The sequence below is a fragment of the Desmodus rotundus genome, chromosome 1 (assembly GCF_022682495.2).
Source record: "Desmodus rotundus isolate HL8 chromosome 1, HLdesRot8A.1, whole genome shotgun sequence".
NCBI classification, from domain to species: domain Eukaryota; kingdom Metazoa; phylum Chordata; class Mammalia; order Chiroptera; family Phyllostomidae; genus Desmodus; species Desmodus rotundus.
In genome coordinates, this window is record NC_071387.1 from 97,441,948 (window position 1) to 97,452,235 (window position 10,288).

General features: G+C 59.2%; 1 protein-coding gene across 3 annotated transcripts in view; it reads left to right on the forward strand.

Moving 5' to 3' along the window:
* Positions 1-9,230, forward strand: part of GTF3C1 (general transcription factor IIIC subunit 1) — a 74,003-nt gene extending 64,773 nt beyond the window's left edge. For all 3 annotated transcript variants that reach the window (XM_024560580.3, XM_045195322.2, XM_053927323.1), the window contains 7 exons: positions 1,230-1,517; positions 2,174-2,433; positions 3,668-3,948; positions 5,137-5,686; positions 6,436-6,487; positions 7,005-7,197; positions 8,166-9,230. In XM_024560580.3, coding sequence (XP_024416348.2) covers positions 1,230-1,517; positions 2,174-2,433; positions 3,668-3,948; positions 5,137-5,686; positions 6,436-6,487; positions 7,005-7,197; positions 8,166-8,378 — 1,837 coding nt within the window. In that variant the 3' untranslated portion in view covers positions 8,379-9,230. The remainder of the gene's footprint in view (positions 1-1,229; positions 1,518-2,173; positions 2,434-3,667; positions 3,949-5,136; positions 5,687-6,435; positions 6,488-7,004; positions 7,198-8,165) is intronic.
* Positions 9,231-10,288: the final 1,058 nt, after the last annotated feature.

Below are 10,288 nucleotides of genomic sequence, written 5' to 3' on the forward strand. Positions count from 1 at the left end.
GTCAGAAGGCCAACACTTGCAGCGTTCTGTGTTGGGGCATTTACCCTTTTTGCGGGTGGTTTGTTTCCCTTTCTCCTGCCAAGTCGGGTAAGATGAGTTTCTAATGTGATACTCGGACCAGTTAAAGTGCACCTTCCCGGTGGTATAGCCTCAGTCCCGAATCCCCACACTCAGCTGCACCAAGTCACCCGTCCTGCGGGCGCACAGGCTTCGCTGTGCAGCCAGCAGCCGTCGCCGAGGCTCAGTCCGCGGCACGGCAGCACCCTCAGTGGTGGTGTGGGTTGTTGAGAACCACCTGATGGGACCCCTCCTGCTAGGAGCGCCCCTCACAGCGCACAGCGTGGCCTCACACCAGGCAGACCTGGCTGCTCTTCGCTGGGCATCTGGCATCCTGTGTCCCCAGCCTCCTTAACCACGCAGAGGAAATCCATTAAAACAGTCCTAGAAGTTCTTGGCAGCTCTGCCCTGGGCTGCCTTCCCCTTCTCCCTGCTGGTCTCCTGACCAGTCCTCAGACCCGTACAGAGTCTGCCTTCAGACACAGACCAGCAAACTGAGCATCGTTTTGCTTCCTCCGTCCATCTCTCTGCCTGTGGTGACCCCAGGTGCTTGCTCCTTTCCTAAACACCCATCCGAGTGACCCTCGGTCCCTTTTCCTTTCCGGGGAGCGGCCTGACGTAGTAAAAAGAGCCGTGACCTGGGAAGCAGAAGACATGCGTTCAAGTCCAAAAAGGCCATTTGACCCTGAGCCACTTAAGGGACTGCAGCATCCCCGTGTGAGCCGAGAGCAGCGCTCTGCAGATCAGAAAGACCTGTGGGTCCCCCTGTCATCTAGGTCCCTGTGTCTCCATTGGTAAGAGCCTTGGAAAGTTACACTTCAGACTGAGGCAAGGGCGTGACTCTGCAGTCACCTTTTGGAGACAGTGAGGTTGAGCACACAGGTGTCTTCTCATCACTGTGTGGGCTTGGGGCTTGCCTTCTGTAAAAGGTTGCTATGATAACACGTATATTCATCTTCCCCACTGGCACCCGTTTACAGTGGGTGCCTCGAAGTGCTCGGATGAGTGGGGAAGATGGGCGCAGGTGGGCCGGGATGCAGCGCTGCCACTGGAGAGGGAAGAGAAGCCGGTGTGCCGATTTGCCCGCAGTGATCAGGAGCGCACACGCCGATGGAGGGAAGGCTGCCGGTCCTGTCCTCAGGGAGGCCCCGCCCTTCTTTCTGTCTGCGTAGGATCTTCACATGGCGGTTTCCCAGCACCACCTGCACAGAATCGTTCCAGTTCTTCGACAGAATCCGGGCTGCTGGCAAGTTGGACCAGCCTGATAATTTTTCCTTCAAAGACCAGGATAGTAACGACTGCTCGAGTGACCTTGTGGCATTTTCTTTGGACGGCCCTGGAGGACACTGCGCGGCCGCCCTGACCCTCTTCTCTTTGGGCCTTGTTTCCGTGGATGTCAGAATCCCCGAGCAGATCGTGGTGGTGGACAGTTCAATGGTGGAGAACGAGGTCATTAAGAGGTAAGACCTCGGCGGCTGCTCACCCCGGCACCGCGCATGCCACCCTGAGCAGTGGGGGGGCCTCACACCTCTCTTTCCTCGTGCCTGAGGTGTCGCAGTTGTGTTTGCTTGGGCATCTGGTCTGCAGTTATCAGCAAGCACGTGCTGCCTCCCACGGCTCCCCAGCGGGGCTTCCCACACCTGAGAACCGGGAACTCCCGAGATACGTCCCGTGCAGGGCCACCTGCTGGAGCCTCAGCCACCAGGGGAGCTAGAGGCGTGACTTGGCTATGCCGAAGAGAAGCACATGGGACGTTGTAGTGCAGAGGGTCGAACAGAGAAGGAGGGTTGGCGAAAGGTGCTTGATGGTGTAGTAGTTGGGCTGGGATTTAATGGGAAGTAGGTGTTTTTGTGGACAGAGACCAGGAAGGGTTTTCAGGCAAAAGGAACAGCCCTTGGAAAGACAGTGTGTGAACAGGGGTCAGGTGTGTGGAAAGGTGGGTGAGGGGAGTCTGGAGTGGCAGTCCACGCCAACCCTCACAGCCAGAGGCCGGGATGCCCGGGCCATTGCCAGGCCCGGCCACAGACTCGGGACTACAGTATGCATGGGAGGGATGGCCGGGCAGCAGACGGGCTGGGCCCAAGCTCGGTCATCTAGGCCAGTTTTCCTCTCCCAGCATGGGGAAGGACGGAGCCTTGGAAGAGGATGAAGAAGAAGAGGAAGATTTGGACGAAGACCCAGGGGGCAAGCGCCAAAGTATCGAGGTGAAAGCCCCCCAGGCCTCCCACACCAACTACCTGCTGATGAGGGGCTACTGCGCCCCGGGCATCGTAAGCACCCGGAACCTCAACCCCAACGACAGCATCGTGGTGAATTCTTGCCACGTGAGGTTCTGGCTCCGTGGCAGCCCCTTGCCCACCGGGCTTGGGCCCGCTGGTAAGTGCTGCCCCTGGCCCGGCCTGTGACCCAGACCCTGGTGCCCACCTCCCAGCTCCCAAGGCCAAGTGCTGAGGCCCAGCTCTCTGGGGCTAGAACAAAAGGAAGAACACCTCCCACCCCGGCAGCCAGCTGGAGGGGCCTGGGTCCCAGACCTCTTCCCCGGGCCCAGTCAGTGGGGAGCCCCGAGGCTGTGCCCACACTTACGTCAGAACTTCACTCTGTGGGTCGCCCTGCAGTGATCACGGGCCCTGGAGGGCACACGGGAGCACAGCAGCCCCTCCCCCGCCACCACCAGGCCCTGGCCTGTTCTCCCGGGGCAGCGTGCCCGCTGCTCTGTCTGTAGTCCTCGTGCTCCCCGTTGTAACTCTGCATTACGCACTTGTGTGAAATTTTTCAGTACTTGGGGTTCTTACTGTGAAAAATTAGTATTCCGCTTACATTAATTATCTCTCACATCCTTTATTCCTTTTATACATTTTTTTAGTGCTTCGGTTGATTACCTTTGGAACTTCAAATAACTGACTTAAACCTCTATTTCCTGTACCCTCAACTTTAGGCTGTCTCTTCTCTACGTAAAATGAGAATATGAGGGCCCTTCCCTTCCCTGCACCTCTCTTCCTCCTTCCCGCCCCTTCTCTGCCTCTGTCTGGCTGCCTTTCTCCTTACCAGTTGAGGTGGATGGTGTTTACTTTTGGTTTCATAATCACGACCAGTGTTCTGGGCTTTGTCTGGAGCTTGGTCCTGGCAAAGCAGTGACAACCTAGGTCTGTGGTCGCAGCAGAGACCCCTCCACAGGAAGCAGCAGAAAGCAGCCCAGGCTCCGAGACCCAGAAGCAGAGATTTAGGGAAGGGTCCTGGGGTGTTTCACAGGGCCTGAGGGGTGGTGAGCATGGAGTGTTAGTAAGGGTGGGGCGTAGCAGCTGAGTTGGGGGCCTCCCCTCCAGGACTTTGAGGTCACATTGTTCTGACCCCTGCCCCTTTTCTGAGCTCTTCACTTCGAGTCTTGAGCAGGAGAATCATACTGGCCCCAGGGGAATCTGGCCTGTTGGCTGTGGTCAAGGGATCAGGGGCATGTCTCAGGGACCTGACCGCCACGGGCCCAAACCTCGTCCACCCCGAAGATTCGGGAAGCAGTGGGTTGGCACTGGAGCATTCCACCGCAGCATCATGGGTGCACTGGCCTGCGGAGAGGACTCTGCCTGGGCCAGTTCTGATCCCCCTGCCTCCGCAGCCACTCCTCTGGAAGAGCTGACAGTGGGAACCTCCTGCCTTCCCGATGCGTTCACCAGGCTGATAAACAACCGAGAGCACACCTGCAGCCGGGAAGAGTTTGTCCACCAGGTGGAGCTGTCTGGGTACAAACCTGGAGACGTGTCCGCAGCTTTGGAGGTCCAGGGGGCCATTGTGGCCGCAGGTTGCTTTGGGGTGGACAAGGTGGAGCTGAGCAGACGGTTCTCTGCCTTTGAGAGGGCAGATGGTGAGCGCACCAAGACCTTCACAGACTACGTCCAGGTAAGCTGTGCTCTCGGGCCGCCTGGGAAAGCTAAGGCATCAGTTGCAACTCATGGGCCAGGTGCACACTGTGGATGCGACTGGTTTGGGACATAGAATATAATGTTTTTAAAAGTTGAGTTAGTTGTCAACATATAAAAATAGGGGCTTTGCCCAAAACCCAGCTTCTTCTGGACGTTAAAAGGTCTGGCCAGACTGGACTCTGCTCCTTCAGCCCAGCTGGCCGGAGCCCTTTTACTCTCCGCTCCACCTGCCGGCACCCGTTTGCTGCACTGACCCTGGGACCCAGAGAATGTAACAACAGATGGGCCTTGTAAATGCAGTGCCTGGGACGAGCTGCCCTCCCGAGCGTTGTCCGTGGTTGGAGGCAGCCGGGCGCTCATCGCTTGTTAGTGACGTCAGTGTCGTTAGGGACTCGTCATCAGACCAGTTCGTTTGAGCTCAGGAAGTAAGATGGTGGGGACTGCTGTCTGGTTGCGGTTCGGTCATTCACAAAAGTCTTGGTGCGCCCGGGGCCTACGGAGTTGATGGGTGGGGGCTGGCCCCGCCCCAGTGCAGCACACAGGCAGCAGGCCCGCTCACTGTCAGAGGTGACAGGCCAGGCAGCTCCCTGAGTTCCTGGTGCCTGAGCCAGAGGCCCAGAGGCGGAGCGCCCACAGCCACCTCCCACACGGCCTGGATGTGAGGCCGGGCTCCAGGCAAAGTCCTTGAGCTCTGACTCATGGGTTTCTAATGGAAAAATTGAAGGAACGATGATGGTGACTCCACGTGCTGCTCGGAGCGGGTGCCGCAGCTGGGTAAGGACAGCTTTGGGAGCGGGCCCGGTGCGAACGGGAGAGGAGTTATGCAGTGGCTTGTGCGGAAGAACTCGCTAGCACTGGGGCGTTCAGTCCTGTGGGGGGACGCTGGCAGGCAGAAGGAAACTTGGAAAGTCACGTCAGCTTCGAGGGTGCAGCTGCGGTTCCTGGACAGATAGGCACACTGAGCCTGGAGAGGGCGGGGCTGCCCCAGGGCTGCACAGCCAGCCTGGTGCCGCCCTGCGGCTGGAAGCCTGGCCTCATCCGAGAGTTGTCTGCCCCGATGGGCCTCGGCGCTTGCTTAGGACGCTCAAACCCACTAGGCAGCAGAAGCAAATCCTGACAATCCTGGGGTCCCGCACAGACCCAGGGTGTCTCCTGCTTTTCCTAGGACCTCTTGGAGTGGCACCAGGTGCTGGAAGTGGGTGCCAACTCCATTCGCCTGGTGGCCACGGCCTCTGCCCAGCCCTGGCTCCTGCACTCGGTACAGCTAAAGGGCAAAGAGGAAGACACCGACACACAAAGAGAAGACCTCCAGCCCAGACCCTTGGAGGGGGCCTCCAGCGAGGACAGCCCTGCCGAGGGGCAGGCACCTCCCCCTCAGGGCTCTCAGGCCAGCAAGAGGCGTGCCAGCTGGGCCAGCGCCGACCTGGCCTGTCAGAGCGGGGAGGCCAGCTCTGAGAGCGCCCAGAAGCCCCCAGCGAAGAGGCCTGCGCTCCAGGACTTGCGCTTGGGCGCCAGCCCGAGAGCAGAGCAGGGGGCGGAAACCCCAGCATTTGCCCTTCCCATAGCTCGTGAAGACACGGGTTCAGGGGAGCCCCTCCCAGGAGCATCAGAAGCCAGACAGGAGGACCAAGGTGGTGTCAGGGTGCCCGGCTCCCCAGGCAAGGAGCAGCTGAGCTGTCAGCCCCAGCTTCCAGAGGGCTCGGAAGACACTAGAGGTACAGACCTTGGGCCCCCCTCCCCATTCCCCTTCGTCCATTCTCTGTATCTGGGCCCAATTGTCCTATGTGACTGCGAACCTGCTCTGTTGACAAAAGGGGCCTTGACTTCACCTTTGCATAGCCTCACCCTGGAGGGGAAGACTTGCCTGTTCACATTTGGTGCTTCCCTAGAGGGCAGGGGCTTCTGCACTCCTGAGCAGGTCTATGAAGAGCAGTGCGGAGGCACCAGAGGTGGTTCTGGAAGCGTGTTTTCTGAGGTAGCCAGTGGGAGGGAGCAGCGGCAGAAGTGGGAAGGGTCACCTCTCCAGGCTCGGCACCAAGCGAGCCCTGCGGTTTCCCTGTCCTGTGTGTGAGTCCTCATCTCAACACGGCCTCTGCGGTGGTCTCTCAAGGTGCTTTGTTTGCGGGGCTCTTTGTGCCTAAGGGCTTCACGCGCAGCCCTGTGGTCGGGGCCCCCGACGGAAGCTGAGGTGCGCACTCCCCTCCGCTGGCACAGGGGCCCTCAGGGCCCTGGGAGCAAGCTCCCGCAGGTTCACGCCACGGCCCCTCCCAGTCCTGTTCTGGGTGTGCTGGCTTCAGCCCCCACGGCCGCCTCTCCCAGGCCAGGGGCTGCGCGAGGAATGGGATTGCTGCCCCTGTGGTCACAGCTTCACCTCATAGCCCAGGAGTGCTTGTCGAATGAGCGAGAGAGGAAGAGCTAGGCTCCCGCCCTTTAAAGTCTCTCACGCCCTTTCCTCTTCCGTCAGGTGTGGCGGAGGGTTCTGTGGCCAGCAGCCTCTCCCAGGCAGCGCGTGAGCGGTGAGTGTGTGGCTGAGGTTCAGACCGGGGCCAGGGGCGGTGAGCTGGGGAAGCTCATCCTCGGGGTTCCCGGACAGGAGACCCAGTAGTAATGAGTACATGAAGACTTTCCGTAGAGAGACAGATCGGGCGGTTTGCCCACACAGTGGTCCTCAGCCCAGGGGACGTGGAAATGTGTGGTGCTGTTCGGCTGTGCCGCTCACTGCGGGGACAAGGCAGAGCTCATTGCATGTAGTGGACGGGGGCCGGAAGTGCTAGACATTCGCATCGTCTGGATTTGCCTCCGACGGGTTTCACAGAAGCCTCTCTGGCGAGGGGCGCCTCCCACGTGTGTGTACATTGCCATCAGCTTGGTGGGACCCATGTGCTCCCAGCTCCCAAGAGCTCAGATTCTGTGACCTGGGCCCGACCCCAGACATCCTTGAGCCCCAGTGTCCCGACTGTGGAGTGGGGGCTGCGTGCGAGCGAGCTGTCCCCCACTCCCGCGGAGCTTGACGCCCGTCCGCCCACCCTGCAGGGACTGCGAGAGCATCTGCTTCATCAGCCGCCCGTGGCGCATCGTGGACGGCCACCTGAACACGCCAGTGTGCAAGGGCATGATGGAGGCCGTGCTGTACCACGTCATGGCCAGGCCCGGCGTGCCGGAGAGCTGCCTGCTGCAGCACTACCAGGGCGTCCTGCAGCCCGTCGTCGTGCTCGAGCTGCTCCAGGTGCGCGGGGTGCTGGGCTCCGGGAGGGCTCCCCACGGCTCCCCGCCCCCCTGCCGCGGCTCCCTCTGCCTGGGCCCTGGGCTGGGGTCTCACAGGGCTGGGGTGGTGGGTGCGCAGGATGAGCCTCAGGGGTACAGCCGCTACATTCAGGCGCCACCCACGAGGGGCAGCAGACGCAGAGGTTGGCCCAGCGGCCTTCTGACAGAGAGCCGGGCTCCTCCGAAGAGCCTTCTGCTCCAGGTGCTTCCCCTTATTGTGTGCTTCACCTCCGCGTCAGCCCCTCACAGAGAGGTCTGCTGCACCGCCCCCCCCAGGCAGCTCTGCCGCCAAGTCCCAGGCCTGTTTTCTGTCTTGCTTCTGGGCGCTTTGCTCTTCAGTGCCGCTTGCAACCAGCTCCGCTTCTCAGCACTCTTTCCTCAGCCTCCTGCAGTCTCCAGTCCCACCCCGGGTTCCTGCCCTGGGCTGGCAGGCACAGTGGCCTTCGCCAGCCTCATGCTGCTGCTCGGGCCTCAACGTCAGCGTTCCCAGGGTCTTATCTCTGACACCTTGTCTAGAGCAAAGGTCATGGGCCGGCGGGTGGGCTGGTAAATGAGTGACGAGTGGGTGGCAGGGAGAGCTTGGAGGTGCGCCCTCAGTCTTCTGAGGGTAGCTGCGTCCCATCTGGGCCTGGTTGTCACCCTGCATGCCCACGACCCTGTGTGCCCAGGGCTCCCACTGTTTGACACAAGCTGGAAACTGAAGTTTCCTAAACTTCCAAGCATGTATAGGCCAAACAAAACTGCATCTGGAAGCGATTTTGGCCCATGGGAATGCTGGTCACACTTCTCTCTTATCCTGGGCTTTTGCCTGAACTTTCCTGGTAAATCCCTACTTGTCACTCAAGGCCAAGTTCAGGGGTCCCCTGTTCTAGGAAGCAGCAGACATGGTCCCTAAATGCACATACCAACCTGTATGTCTGGTGTCTCCAGGGCCTGGAATTCCTCGGCTGCATTAAGAAGCGCTTGCTGAGAAAGCCTGCGGCTGTCTCGCTCTTCTCCAAACCGGTGGTGGAAGAGGCAGAGGGGCCCTGCAGCCCGAGCGAGGGCTCCATGGCATTCTACGAGCCCACACTGGACTGCACCCTCCGGCTGGGCTGCGTGTTCCCCCATGACGTCAACTGGAACAAGTGGGTCCACTTATGAGCACGTGTGGCCATCGAGGCCGCCCCACCCACACTGCTGGCTCCTGAGAAGGAAGCAAGTTCTCTGGGGTGGGGCCTTCTGCCTGCGCCCACGGTGCAGCCCGTTAGGGGCAGGGCGCAGAGAGCCCTGCCCCCAGCCTGGAACTCCAGGAAGAGGGCCCCTTGCCCACCTGCTCCTTTGCCCAGACTGGCCCGGGAACCCTGGACTTGTAGGGGAGCGACTGCACGGAGACCTTGGTCCCCACCTGTGCTCTTCCTCTTGTGCCAGGGCCCTGGCCGTTGCCGCAGGCGCGTTCCCACTCCCAGCGCCCAGCGCACTCCCTGCCTTCTCCCTGGAGCCCAGGTGGGGTGATTTTGAGAGGCCCGCGCAAGCCTTTCTCCGTGGGCTTCTGAGGTGTGGCTGCCATTTGGGAAGAGCGCTACTCGTCCAAGCCGCTAGCCTGAGGGGCCAGGTGTTGGCCGTGGGGGTCAGGAGCACTGTCTGGACCATGGGTTTGCCCGTCCATGCACACCAGATGCCAGCACCGCAGCAGACTCTCCCTGGCTCCCCAGAAAGCCCAGGGCCCCTAAACAGCAGGGCCTCGTGCGGGCATGTCACAGAATGGAGGCTGTGTGCCCTGCCACCAAGAGTCCCAGCAGACACTCCCATCCAGGTAGGACGTCTGACCCCTGAGGCTGGGACTGAGCCACCAGAGAGGAGCCTGCCGGCCCGTTTTCAGCCTGGCAAGCCCCGTAGCAGGCCTCCAGCTGGTTGAGCACGCCCTCTCCTGCTGGCAAGAAGCCAGGAGTCCCTGTAGGTTTAGGGTTTGTTATGTTCTAAACTGCTTTACTCATTAAAAAAGATCCCCTGTCATGTGTTTCTTTCTTTTTAAGATTTTGTTTATTCATTTTTAGAGAGAGAGAAAGGGAGGAAGAGAGGGAGAGAAACATCAATGTGTGGTTGCCTCTCACATTCCCCCGACTGGGGACCCAGCCTACAACCCAGGCGTGTGCCCTGACTGGGAATCAAACCGGTAACCCTTTGGTTCTAAGTCCGGTACTCAATCCACTGAGCCACACCAGCCAGAGCTATTTTTCAATTAGAATGAAGTAAATGCATTTAGTTTTGTATGTTTCTTAAAGAGTCTGGTCACCAAGGGATTCCTTGTCTTCAGCTGCGTCACAGCTGGGAATGGACGTTCCCAGTAAAATCAAAGGAGAAGGGAGGAGCTGTGGGGGAGCACAGCCAGCCTGGACGCAGCCTCACCCAGCTGCCCCTGCGCTTCCTTCACCTCAGCTGGGCCCTCGCCTGTTGCTTGTCAGAGAAGCTCGTGCAGCTGTGTTAGAGCCCAGGCCGGGGCCAGGTGGCAGATGTCTCAGACCTGTGGTATGGAATTGGTTTTATATATTTTTTAAAGATCTGGCAACACACTATTTAGGTCAGAAGTAGGGACATGGCCCCCTGCCCCACCTCTGGGTTCGGTGTCATAGCCACTGCAGCTGCTTTTCCCACAGAACCAGCTCATCTGGGCGTGTGTGACCTGCAGTGCCTGGCCTGGCCCTGTGTTTCTGTCCTCTCTACATCTAGGGACGTGGTCACCAGCTACGCTGGGCCTGATTTCAAGACTGAGAACAGGAACATGGGGTCTAGAGCCTTGAAAGTGAACTCCAGCCAGGACCTGGCCAAGTCACAGCATTATTTTTTTTCTTCCTTTTTCATTTTTACTGAAGTGTAAAAAGATAGTGTTTGGGGTGATTTCTTTTTTAGATCAAGTAGAATAATGGATGTGATGTGTTTTCTAAACAAAGTACATTACAAATGCTGATTATTTGGGAACGTGTCCTATGATGGAAGGAAAATAGGTTTGGGGGGAATCTTTTTTAAAAGTATTTTATTTATTTTTAGAGAGGGGAGAGAGGGGGTAAAAGAGA